Source organism: Ovis aries, chromosome 17, assembly GCF_016772045.2.
Source record: "Ovis aries strain OAR_USU_Benz2616 breed Rambouillet chromosome 17, ARS-UI_Ramb_v3.0, whole genome shotgun sequence".
In the NCBI taxonomy this organism is placed as follows: Eukaryota; Metazoa; Chordata; class Mammalia; order Artiodactyla; family Bovidae; genus Ovis; species Ovis aries.
Window position 1 is genome coordinate 47,998,310 of NC_056070.1, and position 24,747 is coordinate 48,023,056.

Here is a 24,747-nt window from a genome sequence, read left to right on the forward strand (position 1 = left end):
TAAAGTAAAAATAAAAATTTAAAAACAAAACAACAACAACAAAAAAGGCAGAGACATTACTTTGCCAACAAAGGTCCGTCTAGTCAAGGCTATGGTTTTCCAGTAGTCATGTATGGATGTGAGAGTTGGACTATAAAGAAAGCTAAGCACTGAAGAATTTATGCTTTTGAATTGTGGTGTTGGAGAAGACTCTTGAGAGTCCCTTGGACTGCAAATAGATCCAATTAGTCCATCCTAAAGGAAATCAGTCATGAATGTTCATTGGAAGGACTGTTGTTGAAGCTGAAACTCCAATACTTTGGCCACCTGACATGAAGAACTGACTCACTGGAAGATCCTGATGCTGGGAAAGATTGAAGGCAGGAGGAGAAGGGGATGACAGAGGATGAGATGATTGGATTCAACCATCACCGACTCAATAGACATGAGTTTGAGTAAACTCCAGGAGTTAGTGACAGACAGGGAGGTCTGGCATGCTGCAGTCCATGCGGTCACAAAGAGTCAGACACGACTGAGCGACTGAACTGAACTGAGCTGATATGCCTTTGATGGTCCTGCAATGCAGGAGACCCTGGTTGGATTCCTGGGCCAGGAAGATACCCTGCAGAAGGTATAGGCATTCTACTCCAGTACTTTTGGGTTTCCCTGGTAGCTCAGTGAGTAAAGAATCCACCTGCAATGCAGGAGACCCCAGTTTGATTCCTGGGTCAGGAAGTTCCCCTGGAGAAGGGATAGACTACCCACTCCAGTATTCTTGGTCTTCCCTGGTGACTTAGACAGTAAAGAATCTGCCTGCAATGTGGGAGACCTGGGTATGATCCCTGGGTATGATCCCTGGGAAGATCCTCTGGAGGAGGGCATGGCAACCCACTGCAGTATTCTTGCCTGGAGAATCCCCAAAGACAGAGGAACCTGGCGGGCTACAGTCCATAGGGTCACAAAGAGTTGGACATGACTGAGCGACTAAGCAAAGCACAGCACATATACCTGTGAGGGCTTCCCAGGTGGCACTAATGGTAACGAACCAGCCTTCCAACACAGGAGACACAAGAGACGTGGGTTCAATCCCTGGATCAGGAAGATCCCTTGGAGGAGGGTGTGGCAACCCACCCCAGTATGCTTGCCTGGAAAACTCCACGGACAGAGGAGCCTGGCAGGCTACAATCCATAGGGTTGCAAAGGGTCAGACAGGACTGAAGAAGCTTAGAATGCACACGTATACCTGTGATGCCATTGACACCACTAAGATCATGGACAGAGCCGACACCGCTCAGTGTTTCCTCCCTCCCCCTTTATTATCATCATTGTCATTATTTTTACTCATGTATGTGGTGAGGACATTTAACACACGCTGTACCCTCTGGTGGTTCAGATGGTAAAGAATCTGCCTGCAATGCAAGAGATTTGATCCCTGGGTCAGGAAGATCCCCTGGAGAAGGACATGGCAATCCGCTCCAGTATTCTTGCCTGGAGAATTCCATGAACAGAGGAGCCTGGTGGGCTATAGTCCATGGCGTTGCAAAGAACTGGGCAACTAACACTTTTGCTTTCACTTTCACTACCCTCTGAAAAGGTGATTACCAATGTATACAGGCTCTATTGGAGCATGTATAACACAGTTTAGAAGCCAGGAACCAGGATTTAGTGGAAATACAGATGACAGGACAAATGACAGACTTTTCCAGGTGCCCCCAATGCAACAAATAGAATCCAAACATTCTTGACTCTTGCCTCGGTCTCCTTGAATGAAATTCAAATCCCAGGGTTTGAGAGCTTCTCAGAGCTTCAGAGATCACCGGGGGCAGAGGGTTATGCTGATTTTCAGTCCTAAAAAAAGGGATGGTTTCAGCCAGTCTAGCCATCCCCTGGATATTTCTAAATCGACCCATGTCATGTACCAATTTCTAGTAAATAGAAATTTATTTATATTGATACTATACATTGCTGTTTATAATAGAAATCTGTTTGTAGGCTCTCTAGTGTGTTACACAGATGTACTTGTCAGTCCCTATGTCAGTGCTAATCCATAGTATGAAGCTCCAGAATAAATCATGTTCAGGATGGGGAACACGTGTATACCTGTGGCAGATACATGTTGATGTATGGCAAAGCCAATACAATATTATAAAGTAATTAACCTCCAATTAAAATAAATAAATTTATATTTTTTTTAAAAAAAGGAAGGGATTGTATTTCCAAAAGAAAACTGAGGTCCTGTTATGCAGAAGGACTTGGGGCAGGTGAAAATCAAGGCTGTCCATCCAAGAAACTCATTATATTTCTTTAAAAATATTCCTGCATTGGCTAAAATGTTCATTTGGCTTTTTCCAAAAGATGCTACAGAGAAATCCGAACGAATTTTTTTGTCAATATAAGGAAATTGAGTTTGATATTTCACTCAGACCCCATTTGTTGGAGAGCTTGCACGCTCTTCTTCTGTCCTCATGAGCCCCCAGAGGAAATGCTATCTTTGTGCAAATCTAAGTAAAATCAAGCTGAGTGTGCCAGTTCACTCTTATTGCCACCTCCTCATAACGCCCATCTTTCAAATTTCTCTCTGAGTTAGAAAGATGTGAAATGCCCTGCTTGGAGGTAAGGGGATGGGATCGTGTGCACCCTGATCAGATAAGCCTCTGATTTTGCAAATGCTGACCCTAAGCCAGGCTTCCCACATCACAGCTGAGAGCCGGGCTTCCGCTTGTGCTTCATCCTGTTTGTTTTATAGGATGTTTGCCCTCCTCTGCCCTGCTCCAGTGGGGCACCTGAAGCTCTGTCTATGATGCTTCTATTTAGAGAAGAAGGAATGAACCCAGCTAACACCACATTTATTCTATTCCAACCTCATTCATTGAGTTTAACATTTGTGGGATCACTTCAAAACCACATATGAAAATGATTTCCCAAAGCCACAGTAATGTTGAAGTTACCAAATCATTTTCTTCTCATTAGGAACAACAGGCAATTTAACTTACTTCTTTCAGCCCAAGACCTATGAAAACTGAGGAATAGTTCTTCCTTCCAAAGTGTGTCAGATAAGACTGTGATTATCTGAGTGACAGGGACCCACACACACAAAGGATGAAAGAGGCTGGACCTCAGTCTCCTCTCCAGATGTGTTCAGAGGAAGCAGTCCAAGTTTCATGCTGTGAGGCATCTGCCATCAGGCTGCTTATCTTTGAGACTCAGCCATGGCCCTCGTTTCTTGGGGCTGCTGTAACAAAGTACCTCCAACGTGGTGGCTTCAAACAACAGAAATTTACATGGAAGCAACCTAAATGTCTATCGACAGATGAATGGATAAAGATGTGGTACATATATACAATGGACTATTATTCAGCCATATAAAAGGATGAAATCTTGCCACTTGCAGCAACAGGAGGCAACTAGAGATGATCATACTGAGTGAAGTAAGTCAGAAAGAGAAAGATGAATATCATATCACTTACAGGTGGAATCTAGACGATGGCACAAATGGAATTATCTATGAAACAGAAACAGACTCACAGATGTAAAGAACAGACTGGTGGTTGCCAAGGGCAGAGGAAAAAGAAGAATTGAGAGTTTTGAATTAGCAGATGCAAACTACTATATAGAGAATGGATAAACAGCAAGGTCCTACTTTATAGCACAGGGAGCTATATTCAGTATTCTGTGATAAACCATTATGGAAAAGGATATGAAAAAGGATGTATGTATATGTATAATTGAATCACTGTGCCATACAGTAGAAATTAACACAATGTTGTAAGTCAACTATACTTCAATTAAAAAAAAAATTATTCTCTCACAGTTCAGTAATCCTAAAATTCAGGTGTCAACAAGGGCCACACTCCCTCTGATTGTTCTTGAAGAGGACGTTTCCTGCTTACTCCACTTTCTCGCATTTTATCCTTGAGAAAATTTAGGCACCAAGAGTTAAGTTAGTTAGACTTCCCTGGCGGTCGAGTGGTTAAGACTCTGAGCTTCCAATTTGGGAGATGTGGGTTTGGGGAGCTAAGATCCCATATGCTGCCAGCATCTTTGATTCTCCTTAGGTGGTAGCTGCATCCCTGTCGTCTCTGATTTTGTCTTCACAGGACCATTCTCCCCGTGCCTCTTGACCATGTTTTCTCTTCCTATGAGGACGCTGGTTGTTGGATTAGGGCCCACTCAAACCCAACATGGCCTCATTTTAACTAATTATATCTGCAAAAACTGTCTGTTCAAATAAAATCAGGTCCTGAGGTTCCGGGTAGAAAGGAACTCTGGGGAACACTGTTCACCCCATCACAGTCATCATGCACCTTTGGGTATAGTCAGTTCTCTACGTATGAATGACTTCTGTTCTGAGAGTACATTGCTCTCAGAGCACAAAGTCCAATTTGTTCCTAAGTCCTGCAAAATCAGCTAGGTGCCCAACTAACAGCATCGGCTATATAGTACTATACCATAATGGGTTTATAATACTTTTCACACAAATAATACATTAAAAATACAAAAAAAAATTTTAATCTTATAGGACTGGACCTTGAAAAGTACAGTAGTATAGTACAACAGCTGGCATCAAAGCGCTGGCATCGAGTGAACGGGCAAGAAGAGCTACTGGCTGGAGGAGGGAGAGAAGGTGGGAGACAGCAGAGCAGACGACTGTCAGCAACAGGAGATGGAGGGCAAACTGCAGTTTCACTCTCACCTGACATTGATGGAATGCACATTAGCATCTTTGAAAGTTTCCAACTTGAACTTCTTAGGCACTGGGCAATTCTTACCCCACTGAAACCCAGGTCAAAAGCAAGAGGTGGGCACTGTTATCCTCATTTTATAGTTGAGAAAATTTAGGCACCAAGAGTTAAGTTAGTTAGACTTCCCTGGCGGTCCATTGGTTAAGACTGTTAGCTTCCAATTTAGGAGGTGTGGGTTCAGGGAACTAAGATCCCATATGCTGTGAAGCATAGCCAAAATGTTAAAAAAAAAAAAAGAAAAAAGAAAGAAAGAAAGAAAAAATAGCATACTTAATAAGAGATTTAAAAAAGAAAAAGTTATGTAGGTTGCCTGAGGTCACCCAGTGGGTCGTGTCAAAAGTGAGATTTGAACCCTGTGGTCCTACAAGAGACTCCCTGCTCTTAACCTTTGTACTACCCTGAACCATGTGGGTCTTAACAGCAAGCTCCACCTTTGGGGGTGCAAGAGACAGCCCCAACTGTGCATGGTGGGCTGGAAGAAAACGAAAATGCAAAACAAACCTTCAGAATCTGCTTTTTTAAAACAGACTTCCCTGGCAACTTCACCCAGAGACTGCCATTTATATCTTATGGACCAAAACCATATCACAGATTAAGGGCAGCCAAAAAGATGTAATAATTTTAGCTGGGCATTTTACAGCCTTAAAGGAAATTGGCATTTTGTTAGGTAAGCAGGAAGGCAGGATATGCACTGGATGAGTTACAAACCGCCTATAACACACAGATCCATCTCTTGATGTGTTTTTCTTTTTAAATTTTTATTGAAATAGAATTAGTTTACAATGTTGTTAGTTTCAGGCATACAGCAAAGTGATTAAATCATGCATATATATTCTTTTAGAATCTTTTTTCATTATAGGTTATTACAAAATATTGAATATAGTTCCCTGTGCTACACAGTAGGACCTCGTTGACTATCTATTTTACATATAGTGGTGCATATCTGTTAATCCCAAACTCCTAATTTATTCCTCTCCTCCTTTCCCCTTTGGTAACCATAAGTTTGTTTTCTATGCCTGTGAGTCTATTTCTGTTTTTGACATGTTTTAGAGGGTCCCCTTTCAAAAGTAGTGTTTTCCTGTATCCATTATCTTCCTCTCCTCTGTTTTAAAAATAATTTTCAAGAGTGCACAGGAAGAAATGACTGTGTTCATACACAAAATCAGAACCCTAGAAACGAGGAAATTTAAAAAAAAACCAACAAACACTCTAACGTTGATTCCAACCCGTCAGATCTCCATATGACAAAGTATTTCACACTTAAGTCACAGCAGACTGTCAGGGCTATGTGCATTTCCCTTACATCCTGCCAGAGTGCTCCAGACCAATTCCTAGCGTCACCGTCTGCCAGGATCTTTTGCTGAGACTGTCTGTCTGCACACACAGCAGGCTGGACGAGCCAGGGAATGGTCAGCTTGCAGGAGCTGATGGATAAAACTCCAGCTCCCTCTCCCTTCCCTGTAAGTATTTTTAGCTGTTTATTTTGGTGTTTTTTTTTTTTAATTTATTTGGCTGGGCCACTAGGGTTCTTAGTTTGGGGTATATGGGATCTAGTTCCCTGACCAGCAATTGAACCTGGGCCCCTTTCCATGGGGAGCATGGAATCTTAATCCCTGGACCACCAGGGGAGCCCCTCAGCTGTGTCTTTTAGATAGCTTCCCCTGCAGGAAAATATATGATAAAACATTTCAACACATTAAACTATGTAACATACCCAATATGTTTCATCATAGGGCTCAAGCCCGGCACAATTAGGCTCCAGCCCCCAACTCTGGTCTCCGGCAGGACATGCATCCTTGTTGGCTGCCTACTTTTCCTTGTATCACTTCCCTACTCCCTTCTTGAAGTTTCCTGAGTCTCTGAAACAAATGGCTCTTGAATCCTCTTTCCAGCATCTGTTTCTGGGGCCTTTCCAAACTAAGATGTGGGTCATCGTCTCTCAAGTAAAACGAGGACAGTCATTGTTGCCTGACAATAGAGGATAATGAGTTACATTTCAAGAAAGGATCTGTACCCTTACTCACGAGGTCGTCCCTTTTCCTGGTGCCACAGTCAGCGTCTCTTCCCCGCTCTTGCCCTCTCCTAGCCTCTGCTGGCCCTCAAGTTCTGCAGCCATGTGGTCCAATTCCCAGAAAGGACTCACTGGCAAGAACATGGTGTCCAAATGGCGGAAGACAAGCATGGAGCTACCAGTAAGAACTGAGACAGGGCTTTCTCAAGACATGCCTGCCTTTGTTTCCAAGGCCCAGGGGCTGTGATAAGGCGAACTCACAGCAATAAGGCAACTGAGCCTTCAAGGGTTTTATGGGATCACATCTCAACCCACGCCAGGCCTCTGCAGGCACATTCACCACCATCTTCTTGTCCACACAACAGTCACCTCCTGGAGAAAGTCAGCAATGCACCAATGCACAAGAGAAGGCTCTCTTCTTTTTTCATCTTTTCTTAATTTTTTGCACTACTCAGAACTTTCTTTATGTTTCCTTCTTTCTTTCTTGTCTATGCTGGGTCTTTGCTGTGGGACTCAGGCTTCTCTTGCTGCGGAGCATGGGCTCTCGAGCAGGGGCCCAGAAGTTGTGGCACACAGGCTTCATTGCCCCCACAGCATATGGGATCTTCCTGGACCAGAGATCGAACCCTTGTCCCCTGCACTGGAAAGCAGGTCCTCAACTACTGGACCACCAGGGAAGTCCTTCAGTTCAGTTCAGTTCAGTTCAGTCGCTCAGTCGTGTCCGACTCTCTGCGACCCCATGAATCGCAGCACGCCAGGCCTCCCTGTCCATCACCAACTCCCAGAGTTCACTCAGACTCATGTCCATTGAGTCAGTGGTGCCATCCAGCCATCTCATCCTCTGTCGTCCCCTTCTTCTCCTGCCCCCAATCCCTCCCAGCATCAGAGTCTTTTCCAATGAGTCAACTCTTCGCATGAGGTGGCCAAAGTACTGGAGTTTCAGCTTTAGCATCATTCCTTCCAAAGAAATCCCAGGGTTGATCTCCTTCAGAATGGACTGGTTGGATCTCCCTGCAGTCCAAGGGACTCTCAAGAGTCTTCTCCAACACCACAGTTCAAAAGCATCAATTCTTTGGTGCTCAGCCTTCTTCACAGTCCAACTCTCACATCCATACATGACCAATGGAAAAACCACAGCCTTCATTAGATGGGCCTTTGTTGGCAAAATAACATCTCTGCTTTTGAATATACTATCTAGGTTGGTCATAACTTTTCTTCCAAGGAGTAAGCGTCTTTTAATTTCATGGCTGCAATCACCATCTGCAGTGATTTTGGAGCCCCCCAAAATAGTCTGACACTGTTTCCCAATCTACTTCCCATGAAGTGATGGGACCAGATGCCATGATCTTCGTTTTCTGAATGTTGAGCTTTAAGCCAACTTCTTCACTCTCCTCTTTCACTTTTATCCCTCAGAACCTTACTAATACAAGCAAAAGAACCAAACGTAACTAATTCCAAAAAACACAGCAAGAACGTTTTTTGTTTTTTGAAGCACTAGGAAATATATTGCTTTGTATAACCATGAAGTCCATGAATTATTGCATGGATTAGATCTAGGTTTCTTTTTTAATTTCTATTTTATATTGAAGTCGGCTTCCCAGGTAGCTCAGCAGTAAAGAATCTGCCTACTGATGCAGGAGACACAGGTTCGATCCCTGGGTCAGGAAGATAACCTGGAATAGGAAATGGAAACCCACTACAGTATTCTTGCCTGGAAAACTCCCATGGACAGAGGAGTTTGGTGGGCTACAGTCCATGGGGTCACAAAGAATCGGCCGTGACTGAGCAGCTGAGCACACACACACAGCTGGTTCACGGTGCTGTGTTGGCTTCAGGTGTTCAGCAAAGTGATTCGGTGACACATATGTGTGTGTCTAGTCTTCTTCAATTCCTTTTCCCATTTAGATTGTTGCTGAATATTAAGCAGAGTGAAGAGAAGTTTCTTGATATCAAAGAATCACACAGAGGAGGCAGGAAAATGCCAGGCTTGAAAGCTTGGTCCCCAATCCCCACTGAGATCTTGCAGACGGACCGATGCATTCTGTTTGCTACTGCTAAGTCGCTTCAGTCGTGTCCGACTCTGTGCGACCCCACAGACGGCAGCCCACCAGGCTCCCCCGTCCCTGGGATTCTCCAGGCAAGAACACTGGAGTGGGTTGCCATTTCCTTCTCCAGATGCATTCTGTTTAGAGGATAAGAAAACATCCCAGACCTGTGGGCTCACAGCTGCTCAGTGGTTATCCCAGGGTCATTTCTCACAATGCTGACCTGACTGCAAATGCGTTTACAGGCCTTTTGAGTTTTATTGTTGGGGCAGAGATGCTCTTTACGTTTCTACCACTGGTGTGCAAAATTGTTTTCCCTGAAGCTGATGTTCTAATGCTGTTTCTCTAGTCTGCTTTTTCCCTTAGAGATGAGCCAGTTTGGGCCCAAGAGTTAAATTGCATTTTTCCACTTCTTCTCGAAGTGTGAACAGTTCCTTTTGATCTCTACCCTTTAGAGTGGAAAAATATGCCTGGCCTTTTTCCTCCCCAGAGGCGGCGGGAAGTAGCAACACCATGCTGATTGGGTTCCTTCATTCTTTTACTATGTTTGTACCCAAAATAAAATAAAAATCTGCTGGAAACCCACAGGGAAGGGAAAAAAGGTGCATAAGCAATGGAGCATTTGAAGGCCTATGCGTATTCAGACAGTTTGAGGCATAGTCTTTGAAATTCAGGAACATTACAAACTGTAGTCTTGTCTTTTAGAATTAAAGAAACTATATATATATACATATATATATGTATGTATATATATACACACACATATATATCCATGTATGTGTGTGTATATATATATATATATATATATATATATATATTATCATATCCAAAGGCTAAGCCAAATGAACTAATTATAAAACGAACTGAGTCCTATAAAGGAAAAGTAAAATCTTACATAAGAAATAGAAAGTTAACATAAGGGAAACGGTTATATAATTTTAAGCTGATAAACTTCTACGCCTTCTTCTGGCATACAGCTAAATGGGCGTTTTTGATTTCACATGAAAACCAAATTAACAAGAATCTCTGCAAGCCTGTCTCTAAAAGACGTAAAAGGCTCAGCTGGTCAAGTTCAGATGAATAGAAGAAACTCAGCATGCACACTCACAAAAGATCTCTTAGGAACACAACTGACATGTGATGAATGGGGATTGAACCAAGAATGTGGAGGGCTAGAACTCGAATGTCTTGTTGCACAAAGACTGAGGCTTATATGGGAATTTTGATCTTCATGTGGTTAGAGGAGGCAAATGAGAGGAATGAGATTCTTATTGCTTGGGGCTCAGTGTTCTCCACCTGAGAAACAGGCTCACAGGATCCCATGGAACTGCGTACAAACAGCAAGAGTGTGACAGAAACCCTAGAAGGCATGGGCTTGCTGGAGACAGAAGTGCAGAGTGAGGATGCTTGCTCGGTGTCCAGGAAAAGGCGCGTGCGTGCTCAGTTGCTGAGTCGTATCCAATCCATTGTAACCCCATGGACTGTAACCCACCAGGCTCCTCTGTCCATGGGATTTCCCAGGCAAGAATACTGGAGTGGATTGCTCTTTCCTTCTCCAGGGGAGCTTCCCAACACAGAGAAAAGGTACCCATTGCCAAGAAGAGAGAACTCAGACAGACAAATGTCACATGATATCACTTACATGTGGAATCTAAAAAAAACGATTCAAATGAACTTACCTACAAAAAGAGAAATAGACTCACAGGCATAGAAAACAAACTGTGGTTACCAAAAAGGAAGGCAGGGGAAGGATAAACTAGGAGTTTAGGACTGACAGGTACACACCACTATATGTGTGTGTGCATGTATGAGTCGCTCATCGTGTCCGACTCTTTGCAACCCCGTGGACTGTAGCCCTCCAGCCTCTTCTGTCAATGGGATTCTCCAGGCAAGAATACTGGAGTGGGTTGCCATTTCCTTTTCCACTCTACTATATATAAAAGAGATAAACGACAAGGACCCATTGTATAGCACAGGGAACTATATTCAGTACCTTGGAATAACCAATAATGGAAAAGAATCTGAAAATATACATATATACATATATGAATCACCTTGCCATGTACCACAAATAACACAACATTGCAAAGCATCTATATGTCAGTAAAAAATAAAAAATTAAAAGGAAGGGACTTACGCACAGAAGGCTAACATACAGAACAAGGAGATGAAGATGCTAGTGTGGATTCCAGTTCCTTCCTTGCTGGGTTCTTCTCCATGCTTTCCACAGGCTCTGGGTGAGGTTCTACTGAGCAGGAAGCAGAGGCAGCCCCACAGAGCTTACCATGTCGAAGAAGGATGAAAGGATTAAACAACTCTAAGTTTTGCTATAAGGAATAGCAAAACTGCAGTGGTGTCAGATGCCCCAAAGGACAGCCCATGCCTTTCTTTCCTGGGCTCTCAGGGACTGTCATGTTCTTGGCTCTGAAAGCAAATAACAGAGGCAAACAGGGAGGTCCCAAAGGACACATGTTGAGCTGAGCTGTGGAGGAAGTGTTTAGCAGGGAGAATGCATGTTGGGGTGAGTGTGTGTGTGTGTGAGTGTTGTGCGTGCGTGTGTCACATCGATGGGGCTCTGCGGGTGTCACTGGGGTTGTCATAGCATTCCAGACACATACAGAGGCTGGGATAACCTTGGAGGAGTGACAGGAAGTGAAAGGAAGCAAGAGCCACAGCGTACAGAGTGACAGCCTCTCAGTCTCCTTATGTCCCGCGCATTAGGCATCCTGTTCCCTGGCCAGCAGTTGACTGCTTGCATCAGAATCCTTTTGTGTGAGTTTAGACCAACTGGAACATGAACACGTGGACTCAGGGGTTGAACATCCTGGGTTCTAATCCCACCTTTGCCGTTTCTTAGCTGTGTCAAGTAACAGAACCTCTCTGTGCCACCCACAGAGTAGAGCAGATCTGAGTGCACGTGAAATGATTCTGTGAGACTTCATATGTCCTTACTTACACGTGCTAGGACAGTTCTTGGTGCATGGTGAAGTTGGGCAAATACAATATTCATGATGAATTCCCCCCCCCGCCCCGCATCCCATACCCCCTCTCCATCATGTTCATCTCCTCAAAAGTCTGGGTGATGGAGGAACATTACCTGGGCCACCAGGACCCCTCGGCTGGTGCAGAATGCCAGGCTTCCTGAGCCTGAGTGGGGGCAGGTTCTTCACAGGGAGCCTGAGGGAAGGCAGTCTGCATGAGTGTCAGGATGTAATGGTGGAATACGTTTGCTCTTCCAGGAGGCGGAAATCCTGAACACAGCCATCCTCACTGGGAAGACGGTGGCCGTGCCCGTGAAGGTGGTCTCTGTGGAGGAGGATGGCGCGGTGACAGACCTCAAGTCTGTGGAGTGTCGATCGTCTGATGAAGACGTCATTAAGGCAAGTTGACGCCCCGGCTCCCTGCAGAAATCCACTGTCGGGTCAGCGTCACTGCTCCTCAGCCGGCTGGGACCATAGGGTCCCCCGAGATCCCCCATCCCCTATCCCACTCTGATTATCCTGCTGCTTCCATTCCCTGCCCGAGATTAGATCAGGATGAGAAGGACATGGTGCTTCAGGAGGTGGTCGGGGGTTGGTGGGGAATGTTAGTCCTGGTTGGTGATGGTCCTGACCGTCTGTGTTTCCAAATGCTGTGACCTCTTCCACACGCGTATGGAGGATGGCCGAGGGATGAGGGACCACCATCCAAATAGAGCTTACTGACCCCCGCTGACCGCACAGGCTAGGAAGGGGAGAGAGGGCAGCATCAGAAACTAGGTTGATGTGTATACAGCCACGCTCTAGGATGATTTCATAGCACAAAGCGTTTTTGGAGGATCGGTGAGGATTCACAAGTGGCTCCACTCCCCTAGCTAACCAGTAGGATTCTCCATGAGTTAGGGACGGGGAGATCAGCTCTCCCCATCCCTGGTTTAAATGCTGAAGACCCCCTCCTCTCTGGCTGCTTCTTTCACCTTTTAAATTGAATGCAAAAGTGATCTAAAACAAAGGCCTTTTGGGGGATGCGATGCCTGGGGAGGGAGGGGGCGCCTAGTTTGCTCTGCCAAGCAGCTTGTACTGTGATGCCAGTCTGCAGGGGAGAGGGGTTTGTCACGCTGTCACCACCCACTGTGCAGACAGAGCTTCCTGGCACCTCCTCTGAGCCAGCCTCCCAGCAAACGCCCCCATCCCGGAAGGGATGCAGTGGGGAGGGTGGGGGCCTCCCATCCTTGTGGTCCCAGGACTTGTCAGAGCCCACCAGCCTTCCTGCCTGTTCTGCTCAGGGACTGAAGGGCCTCTCTGACCCCACATGAACCCCAGGGAGCGTTTCCACTCACGAGAAAGCAGTGGACAAACGCAGATTGAGTCGTCGCTGAGCGCTGGGTCCAGTTTCAGGTGTTGGGGGCCACAGGTTAGAGGCACGGCCCTGTCCTTAGTGTCTCTGAGAGAAGGCAGTGCTGTGAGAAGATGACCAAGCCGTGTGACAGTATACAACACATCCCACCCAGAATTCCCTTCACCTCAGTACATGGCACATTCATCTCCCCAGTGGCTCAGACCAGAATCTTGGCACATTCTTTAAGCCAGCGTCTTAGCACATCCCATATTCCTTGTTCTCTCTCTCTCCCCACATCCAGTCCTTTAGCAAACCCCACTGGCAGTGCTTTCTAAACACACCCAGGAGCCAAGCAGTCCTCACAGCCACCACCCCAGCCCAAGCCAGCATAACTCTCCCGGATCAAAGCAGTGACCTTCTTGTTGGCATCCCAGTGGCCGCCTACGGCAGCTAGGCTGATTCATATGGAAGCCTAGTGATGTCATTCCTTAGCTCAGAACCATCCACTGGCCTCCTCCCACCTCAAAGGTAAAGCTAAAGGGTTTACCAGGATAGGGGAAGTACAGCCCAGCTGGCTATGCCTGCCTCAACTCTAACCTCACTCTGGTCATGCTCCCTCTCGCCACCTCTGTTCCCAGCACCCTGTGGACTTCGCTTTTCCTCTAACAGGTCAGACACCCTTCTGCTCCTAACTCTCTTCCCCTCGATGGTTGCCAGACTTTATCTTCTTGCTTAAGTCTTTCCTGAGCAAGATATATATATATGATGTTATTTATTTTATTCTTGGCCATGCTAGGTCTCTGTTGGTGTGCCCTGGCTTTCTCCAGTTGCAGCAAGCAGGAGCTACTCTTGAGTTGTGGTGCATAGGCCTCTCAGTGTGATGACGTCTCTTGTTGCGGAGTGTGGGCACTAGGGCCTGCAGGCTTCAGTGGCTGCAGCACGTATGCTCAGTATCTGCCATTCCCAGGCTCTAGAGCACAGGCTCAGGATGTGTGGGGCAGGGGCTTTGTTGTTCTGCAGCACGTGGGATCTTCCCGAGCCAGGGATCAAACCTGTGTCTCCTGCATTGGCAAGCAGATTCTTTACCACTGAGCCACCAGGGAAGCCCTCTGAGTAAGTGTTGTAAAATTTGTGAAAATCATATTCCATTTGATCTAGCTTATTATTTACTAAGGATCCTCTCCATCATAGCTCCAGGAAAACACTAAGGAAACTCTGAAGATGAACCTACAGAAGAGGAAGGTCACGGAAACCATAAATACCCCTGGGGAGGTCTGTTGCTAAAACTTGCACCAGCTTTCAGTTTGCAATGTTGGGGGTGGCATTTTATATTCCAGACAGTCTTTGTTGGTTATTTATTATGAATTAGGTAAATCATTCACTGTGAGTTTCTTCCTGTTTGTGCCGCTTTTAGAAAGTCCTACTGATTCCTACAGAGGACAGGGAGGTTTGTCCTGCAGCTTCCATTTGCTTTTTTTCTGATAACAATAAGCGGATATTCTCTAAAAATCTCTCCACTGAATTCATGCAAGTTTTTTTTCCTTTCTTCCCCCCTAATTCTTTATTTTTTTTAAATTTTTATTGGAGTATAGTTGCTTTACAATGTTATGTTAGTTTCTGCTGTACAGCAAAGTGAATCTGTCATATGTATACCTACATCTGCTCTTTTTCAGATTTCCATCCCATTTAGGTCACCACAGAGCACTGAGTATAGAGTTCCCTATGCGATATAATAGGTTCTCATTAGTTATCTCTTTTATACACAGTAGTGTGTATATGCCAATCTCAGTCTCCCAGTTTATCCTACCCACCCTTTTGGTATCCATACGTGTGTTCTCTACATCTGTTTTCTACATCTGTGTTTCTATCTCTGCTTTGCAATTTCATCTGTACCATTTTTCTAGATTCCACTTATACGTGATCTACGGTATTTGCTTTCCTCTTTGTGACTTAACTTCACTGTATGAGAGTCTTGAATTTTTTACTTTTTAAAATTTATTTAAATTTTTTCTTCCAGTTTGATTGGGATATCATTGATATACAGCACTGTATAGGTTTAAGGTGTCCAGCATAATGATTTAACCTACATACGTTACGAAATGATGACCATGATAAGTTTAGTGAATGTCCATCACTTCACATGGATATGTAATTGTGTGCTCAGCTGCTCTGAGCCCGCCAGGTTCCCCTGTCCATGGGATTCTTCAGGCAATATTGGAGCGAGTTGCTTCTCACTCCAGGGGGATACATAAAGAAAGAAATAGAAAAAAAATTTTTTTTTCTTGTGATGCTCACTCTTAGGATTTTCTCTCATAACAACTTTCATATGTAACATACAGCAGTGTTACTTCTATTTATCATGTTGTACATTACATCTCTAGCACCTATTTATCTTATAGCTAGGAGTCTATCTTTGGTTGCCTCCATCCAATTCCCTCTCACCTCACCCCTCACCTCTGATAACCACAAATCTGATCTCTTTTATGTCTGTTTGTTTGTTTTTGAAGTATAGTTGACCTGCAACACCATGTTAGTTTGTGTTATGCAGCTGAGTAATTCGAGATTTCTATATATTTCAAAATGATCACCACACTAAGTGTAGTCACTGTGTCATCACATAAAGATATTACAGAATTATTGACTGTATTCCCATGCTGTGTATTTCATAACCATGCCTCATTTATTTTAAATCTATGCAATTTAAATGGTATGGTGTCCAACCCAGCTTCCAGTGGCCATGTGACCCACAGTGCCCAATCACAGCACTGCATCCCTCCAGAGACTTTCATTGGCTCAGGGGGAGACACGGTATTCAATCCCAATCAGTGGGTTTGGCTTTGGCTGAAACTCCTGTAAAAGAACATTTTCTCTCCTTTCGTTCTTACTGCTTATCCTTGAGAGGATATGCCAGAGTTATTAAGTTCCATCTTTTTTTTTTTTTTTAATTTTTGGTTGCCCTGGGTCTCTGTTGCTGTGTGCAGGCTTTCTCTAGTTGCTGCAAGTGGAAACTACTCTTCACTGCAGAGCATAGCCTTCTCATTGCAGTGGCTTTTCTTACTGTGGAGCACGGGCTCTAGGCACACAGGCTTCAACAGTTGCAGCACATGGGTTCAGCAGTTGCAGCTTGTGGGCTTAGAAGCTGTGGTGCACAGGCTTTGTTGCTCCACAGCATGTGGAATCTTCCTGGACCTGGGATCAAACCCATGTCCCCTGCATTGGCAGGCAGATTCTAATCCACTGTACCACCAAGGATGTCCAGATTCCATCTTGAGAAAGGAACCTGCTAGGGAATTAGAAACAATAGAGGAAGTCAGAACCACTGTGCAGAAAAATCAAGAACTTACGATACTGCTCAAGACCTCGAATCCCACCACACTACTGCCTAAACAGAAACCAATGGAATCCTTTTCTGTGTAAAGCAATTCTGTTTATCTTACGATACCAGTCACCAAAGAAGTCTGTGTTTATATTTGTGCCCTAAAGAGTACAGAATGACTTGGGTCGTCTCGGGAGTCCATGAAATCATTGTCAGAAATGCAGAGACTCAAGGAAAGTGGAAAACCTTCCTGTGTTCAGTTTCACGTCCATCCACAGGCCTCACCACCTGGTGAATAACTTGAAAATCAAACCCCACAGCCTGCACAGCTGTCACCGTGCTGCTCTACGAATCACAGGTGTTGAGAGAGATAATGTTTTGTAGATAATGTTTTGGTGCCATTCGGAAGCCCTTGAGAAAGAAAGCCAAGAAATCCTTGGAGAAGCATCTCAACACCTGCTCAGAGGCTCCTGGGAAATCTCTAAGCAGTAGGTCTGTCTTTAAAGCCCATCTATCCCCACCCTCAACATCTTTTTATTTTCATTTGCTTTCTCTTCTTTCTCTAGCCAGAGACCCAATAACCTCTTGCATTCTCCTCCCTCCATACCAAACCATCTCTCAGGAGATCCACTGGAAAACTCATTTGGTCTGAATCATAAATTACATGAAGGCATGTTACCTTGTGTTTCCCAAGGCTGCTGGGTTTTTAAGAAGGCAGCAGGTCCCTCACGGATGCATTTCAGATATTGATGAGAATATCTATTGTGATTCTTAGGAGTTGGAAATAACAGGAAATTCCACCCACACTGACTTCAGTTTAAATAGGAAAAAAGTGTGGCTGACGTCATTGGAGAGTTCAGTCAGGACTAATTTCTGAGGGATTTGTTCAGAACCACACGAACATTCTCTCTCTCTTTCCCACCCCCTCACATATAGCCACACTTTCTTGTGGGTGAGTTTCATTCTGACAGAGGCTGCCCTTGTGGGAGCAAAATGGATGCCTCAGAACTGCTTCAAATCCAACAGGAAAGAATCTATGGCTGCTGGGCCAGTCCAGTGTAAGACCTGGGATATGCTCTCATGGGACCTGTTTAGGTCACCTCCTTATCCTTGAAGTTCAGACAGCCTAAAATACCGACTGTCCAAAGCCTCAGTTCAGTTCAGTTCAGTCGCTCAATCGTGTCCGACTCTTTGCCTACATCACTCCAAAGGACACGAACTAAAAATGGAGGGGTTTGGGGGAGAGGGGCAGGCCCTCCCCAGCCCCAGGAACTCTGTGCTCTCACCACAGAATACGGTGGGGGCCTCCAAGAGACAGAAACAGCACATACTGCATGCAGCCACTTAGGAGTGGCAGAGCTATGGAGGTCAGGGAGCTTTAAGAGCCCCACAGTTGCCCTGTGGGAAGTGGCTGTACTGCAAAGCCAAACTACTTTTACACATAGCAAAGAAGACTGATTTGGACTCAAGAGTCACTCCTGAAATGCTTGCTGAGTTTTTTTGTTTGTTTTTTTTTTTTTTTACTTGAAACACGGACATGAAAGTTGGACCATAAATAAGGCTGAACACTGAAGAATTGATGCTTTTGAATTGTGGTGCTAGAGAAGACCCTTGAGAGTCCCTTGGACAGCAAGGAGATCCAACTAGTCAATCCTAAAGGAATTCAACCCTGAATATTCATTGGAAGAACTGAGGCTGAAGCTGAAGCTCCAGTAGTTTGACACCCCCTCATGCACAAAGAGCTGACTCATTGGAAGAGGCCCTAATGCTGGGAAAGACTGAAGGCAGGAGGAGAAGGGGACAACAGAGGATGAGATTGTTGGATAGCATCACCAACTCAATGGACATGAGTTTGAGCAAACTCCAGGAGATAGTGAAGAATAGGGAAGCCTGTGTGCTATAGTCCATAGGGTCTCAGAGAGTCGGACACGACTTGTTGAACATGAGTTAATGACTGAACAGCAGTTGATTTACAATGTTGAGTTCATTTCTGTTGCACAGCAAAGGTATTCAGATATATGGTAATAGAATATAGAGAGATACATATTTTATAGATATATATAGAGAGATTCTTTTTCATTTATTCCATTATAGGTTATTACAAGATATTAAATATAGTTCTCTGTGCTATACAGTAGGATTTCATTGTTTATCTGTTATATATATAGTAGTGTGTATCTCTAATCCCAAACTCCTAACTCGTCCCTCCCCTACCCCACATGTTCCCTTTGGTAATCATAAATTTATTTTCTCTATCTGTGAGTCTGTTTCTGTTTTGCAAATAAGTTCAAAAGTTAGATTCCACATATAAGTGATGTCATGTGATATTTGCCTTTCTTTTTCTTTACTTAGTGTGATAATCTCTTGGTCCATCCATGTTGCTATGGATGGCATTATTTTATTCTTTTTTTAATATATTCCAGTGTATATATGGACTTCCCGGTAGCTCAGAAGGTAAACAATCTGTCTGCAATGCAGAAGACCCAGGTTCAGTCCCTGGGTTGGAAAGATCCCCTGGAGAGGGAAATGGAAACCCACTCCAGTATTCTTGCCTGGAGAATTCCATGGATAGAGGAACATGGTGGGCTACAGTCCATGGGGTCACAGAGTCAGACAGGACTGAGCAACTAACACTTCACTTCAGTGTATATATTCCACATCTTTATCCATTCATCTGTTGGTGGACACTGAGTTGCTTCCACGTCTTGGCTATTGTAAGTAATGTTGCTGTGAACATTTGGGTGCATGTATTTTTCAGATTAGATTTTTCTCTGGATATATGCCCAAGAGTGGGATTGCTGGATCATATGGTAGCTCTATGTTTAGTTTTTTAAGGAACCGCCATACTGTTCTCCATAGTGGCTGCACCAATTTACATTCCAACCAATAGTGTAGGAGGTTTCCTTTTTTTGCTGAGTTGTTTTTAAAGCGCTCATTAACTGCTCCTAAACAGACAAGTATCTTCCCCAGATGGCAGAAAAGTCCTCTGTTACCAGTGAAGGGAGGTCAGCCCCTGCACATCGCAGCTGGATTCAGTGAGCCTGCTTCAGCATCTTCTAATACTGTGACAGCATCAGGACCTACCCTGCTTTCCAGCAGAAACTCACAAGGGTGGGAAACTGGGCTTAATCAAGCCTGACGTGTTCTCCCAAGGCTGATCCAGGCAGAAGTGTTCCTGCCACAGGAGCAGACCGCCGCTGCCAGGGGAAGGAGTGTGATTTCAGGACTGGAATGAGACACTTAACAACCCCAAGAGAGGAAAGGAGTAGCAGAGATTGCCTCCCCAGTGGGGTGCTGTGCTGTGGGCTGCAGGCTATGGCTTGTCTTGGCGGTGGCCTTGCTCCAGAGGAGGAGAGGAGGGTAGTGGGGGCCCTGCCCGCCATGCAGCCTGCTTTGGGGACCCCTGCTGAACTTCCCATCATCTGATCAGCCACAGAGAGAGCCATGAGGAGAGGGCATCCTCTTGAGTCCCTTTTTTTTTCTCAGTCTGCTGATCTTTTACTGGGGCTCATCATTTTTGTCCTCTCCCAGAGAGAAGTGGCCCCTTTTTTGTTGTTTTATTTATTTACTTACTTGGCTCTTTCGGGTCTTAGTTGCAGCACGTGGGATCTTTGTTGCATTATGCAGGATATTTCATTGGTACAACGATTCTCTCTAGTTGTGTGTGGGTTTAGTTGCTCCATGGCACATGTGATTTTATCTCTCCAACCAGGGATCAAACTCACGTCCCCTGCATTGCAAGGTGGATTCTTAACCACTGGACCACCAGGAAAGTCCCCTAAGTGGTTTCTTAAATACCAGCCAAGGAATCAGGAAATCATGTGGATTATGCCTATTCAATCAGCCCTGCTGCCTCCTCTTCAGACTCTCCTGTGTTACTTGCAGGGGAAGAGCTCCTGGGAAGCGGTTCGGCTGTAGGACATGGCATCCTCCAAGAAGGAGCATGATGCTTTTCAGGCACTGATAGAGGCGACACACTTTTCATTTGGTGAACACATATCCCTTGAGTTCCTTCATTGAGCAAGGCTGTTAGATTAGAATAACCTCTCAAATATTCCCCTTCTTCAATCCATCTTGCATGCAATGGGTAGTTATTTGTTGCTGTTGTTTCCTCAATATCCTTTTTTAGCATTTGTTGTTTTTTAATTTTATCTTTATTGAACTATAATTGATTTACTATCTTGTGTTAGTTTCAGGTGTACAGCAAACTGATTCAGTTATATGTATACGTGTGTGTGTGTGTGTGTGTGTGTGTGTGTGTGAGATTCTTTTCCCTTGCAGAGTTTTACAAAATATTGAGTATAGTTCCCTGTGCTATACAGTAGGTCCTTGTTGGTTATCTAGTTTATATGTAGTAGCATGTATCTGTTAATTGGGCTTCCCAGGTGTCTCAGAGGTTAAAAATCCACCTGTCAGTGCAGAAGACATACGAGACATGGGTTCGGTCCCTGGATCAGGAAGATCCCCTGGAGAAGGAAATGGCAACCCACTCCAGTATTCCTGCCTGTAAAATCCCATGGACAGAGGAGCCTGGCGGGCTAAAGTCCATGCGGTCCTGAAGAGTTGGACATGGCTGAGTGACTGAGCGCACGCATCTGTTAATCCCAAATCCTGAATTCATCCCTCCTCCCCTCTTCCTTCTCCCTTAGATAACCATAAGTTCATTTTCTATGTCTGTGGGTCTATTTTGTGTATAAATTCATTTGTCTCTGTTTTCTGAAGCTTCCACCTATAAGTGATATCATATGATACTTGTCTTTCTCTGCATGGCTTGCTTCACTTAGTAGGATAATCCCTAGGTCCATGTATGTTGCTGCAAATGGCATTATTTCATTCATTTTATGGCTGAGTAATATTCCATTGTATAAATATCCCACACCTTTATCCATTTATCTGTCAATGAACACTTAGATTGTATCAGTGGTTATTTAGAAAGATGGTAATGATAACCCTGTATGCGAGACAGCAAAAGAGACACAGATGTATGAAACAGTCTTTTGGACTCTGTGGGAGAGCCTCACGAGGGTGGGATGGTTTGGGAGAATTGCATTGAAACATGTATATTATCATATGTGAAACGAATCACCAGTCCAGGTTCGATGCATGATACAGGATGCTCGGGGCTGGTGCACTGCACTGGGATGACCCAGAGGGATGGGATGCGGAGCGAGGAGGGAGAGGGGATCAGGATGGGGAACACATGTACACCTGTGGCAGATTCATGTCAATGTATGGCAAAACCAGTACAATATTGTAAAGTAATTAGCCTCCAATTAAAATAAATAAATTTATATTAAAAAATAAATAAACCTCACATATAGGAATAGAATCTGTAGCTACAGAGTGGGGTGAAGCCACCTGCTGGATGCAGAGTCGGGACTCATATTTGTCCCCCCGCCATCAGTAGAGACACTCTTGGATGCAAATGAAACAGCAGAGGCAGAAAGAGGGCCGATAGGCTGCACAGCATCATCTATGCCTGCACATCTACTGCCGTCTCTCTTCATGTGGTAGCATCCTATTTGGACACCAAATAACGGTGTTCCTTCCCTGAAGTTGACTTACTAGTGTCAGAACATTTTTATTGCTTGATTGAGAGTAAATGTTTCAGTTTAGAGAAAACAGTATTTCTCATCCTCAAACCTGGACCCAGTGTTTAGACCCTGATTCTCTTCCTTTCTACCCACTTGCCAGTTTCTAATTTACAAAGCATCATTTCAGAGTTGTCAGTAGGTCCTGACTCCTGATCCAGGTTAAACATGAGAAGTATTATAATAATAATAGAAATAGCAATGTTTTCATGTATCCTGGGTGTTCATTACACAGCAGGTAGCATTTCTTTGATCCTCACAATGACCCCAAGAAATAGTGTTTTTTTAATCTTATGTTTCAGATAAGAATATTGAGGCACCCAGAGGTTTTTTGTTTAAACTGTGACAAAATACATATATGATTACCATCTTAACGATTCCAAAGTATACAGGGCAGTATTGTCAAGTATATTCACATTGTTGAGCAGCTGTCACCACCGTCCATCTCCAAAACTCTTTTCTTCTTGCAGAGCTGAAATTTGGTACCCATTTAAACACTAAGTCCCAATTAAGCACTAATTCCCTCTGCCCCTGGTAGCCTCTATTCTACTTTCTGTCTTTGTGAATTTGGCCACTCTAGGTGCCGCATATTAGTGGACTCATACAGTATTTGTCCTTTGTATCTGGCTTATTTCACTGACTGTAACATCCTCAAGGTTCATGCATGTTTTTGCATGGGTCAGAATTTCCTTCCTTTTCAAGGTTGAGTCATATTCCATCGTATGGACAGACCATTTATCCATTCATCCATCAGTGAGAACTTGGGTTGCTTCAGCCTTTTGTCACTTGGCTGCTGTGAACACACAGTTTTTTGGTTTGTTTTGGGGGGGGATTTGGAGGGGGAGTTTTTTAAATGGGTAGGTCATTTCCAAATGAAATAAGATTAAAGCATTAATTATTGAATATTGGCTTCCCTTTGCTGAGAGATTAAAGGTATCTAGGAAACTGAAGGTACTTCGTGCCACCCTAAGATATTCTCTAAAGAAACCACATGTTTAAAATTGCACATGCTCAGGATTTTATGAGACTGGATTAAATCTGGTTGGATTTTTGTATTTCTAAATGGATTTTGTTGGGAGTGGGCTAGGGCAAGATTTCTGCCTGCAAAGTTCTCTTGGAAAATGAATGCAAAGAATTTTAACACATCATCAGAAACCAAGATCCATGATACCCATTTCCAAGGCCTGTTTTGCTTTTGCTTCTATCACTCATCATTCAGGATATGGGTTGGCAAACTATGGCTGCCATAGTAACAGGTTGGGAGCATACCATCCATTCATCAGTGCTGCTTTAGCACTGCTGTGGCAGACTTAAGTAGCTGTGAGAGCAATTGCACAGTCCACAAAGCCAAAAATGCTTACCATCCATTTCTTTACAGAAAATATTTGCCCACCTCTGTTCAAGGACTCTGATCAGGCTTTCCTTCTGTGAGTGATCATTTACCAGGGCACATGGAAAACCCACACTCCCAGCCAAAAATAACTCCTTCACACATGGATGCCTGCAATCCCTCCAACAAGACATCATACTATTGCACTAACCGTTCACTCTCCCTACACTCCTTTGTCAAACTGAACATACTTCTGGCAGAGACTGTATATTTATCCCTTCCTGAAAATTTTGTCAGAATGAACTTGCTTAGATCAACTTTACTATTTGGTAGTCAAAATCAGGACAAGGAGAGATTCTGCCTTTTGGGAAAATGGGATAGATTGGGTCAGAGAGGGCAAACCAACCTTGCCTTCCATCCTGGGTTAGCCAAGAGCAGCATCAGCAAACATAGCTCATACAAAATACTCAGCATCACCAGTCAAATACAGCACATCTTTCTATTATGTTCAGACATTCTTGGGAACTCTTCTCAACACCATCAATCATGGATTTAAGAGATGAAACCTCTTCATCATCTTTGACCTAGAATTTACACAAAGGATCTCAGAAAACATTTAGACCAAGGATCATCACCCCAGAAAACAGGATCCACACAATAACTTAAACGTGTAAAGGAGATAGGAAGTAGCAGAGACTGCAGCAAACTGAGCAGCTTATATCCTGTCTAAAGGTGCAGCCAGTGCCACATCCTGTGTGATTATTGCATGGTGGGCACATGGTGCTTAAGAGTTTGGGCTCTCATGTCAGATTGTCTGGATTTAAATCCTAGCTCTTTATAAATGAGATCGAGTCTGGATATGTAAACTTACCTTTCCTCAGTTTGTTGTAAGATGGATATAACATTCTTATAACAAGTTTGATTCTGCACTGTGCTGGGAAAGCAATCTATCAGAGCCACTTCGATCACTTGTATATTTGCTTTATAAGTAGGAATTCGCCTCTGAGCTACAGTCTTAACTTCAGGAGTATCTGCACAAAATCTTTTCAAGTTTCATTTAGAACTTAGTAAGTGGGGTCAAGATTAGAAGGTAAAATGAACTTTCTACAACTTCCTCAAGCATGTTACTGCTCTTGATTTTGTCCTAAAACTACTCTCCAAAACTACCCCCAAAACTACTCTCAACTTATCAGTGAAAGTATTCCTTTAGAAACGTGAGACACATCACATCACTCCTCCACTCAAAATTGTCCTGTGGCTTCTCCATTTTCTCAAAATAAAAGCTAAAATGCCTTACAATTGCCACTAAGATCATCCAATCTCCCCGTCCTCAGGATCTTCACCACCTGACCTCATTTCCTGTCTCTCCCTTCAGCCAGACCGCCTTCTGAAGATTGCAGAGACCTTGCAGGCATG

General features: G+C 44.1%; 1 protein-coding gene across 1 annotated transcript in view; it reads left to right on the plus strand.

The window, feature by feature from the left end:
* Positions 1–24,747, plus strand: part of TMEM132D (transmembrane protein 132D) — a 900,295-nt gene that overhangs the window by 747,835 nt on the left and 127,713 nt on the right. The window contains exon 5 of the mRNA XM_027956399.3: positions 12,017–12,157. Coding sequence (XP_027812200.2) covers positions 12,017–12,157 — 141 coding nt within the window. The remainder of the gene's footprint in view (positions 1–12,016; positions 12,158–24,747) is intronic.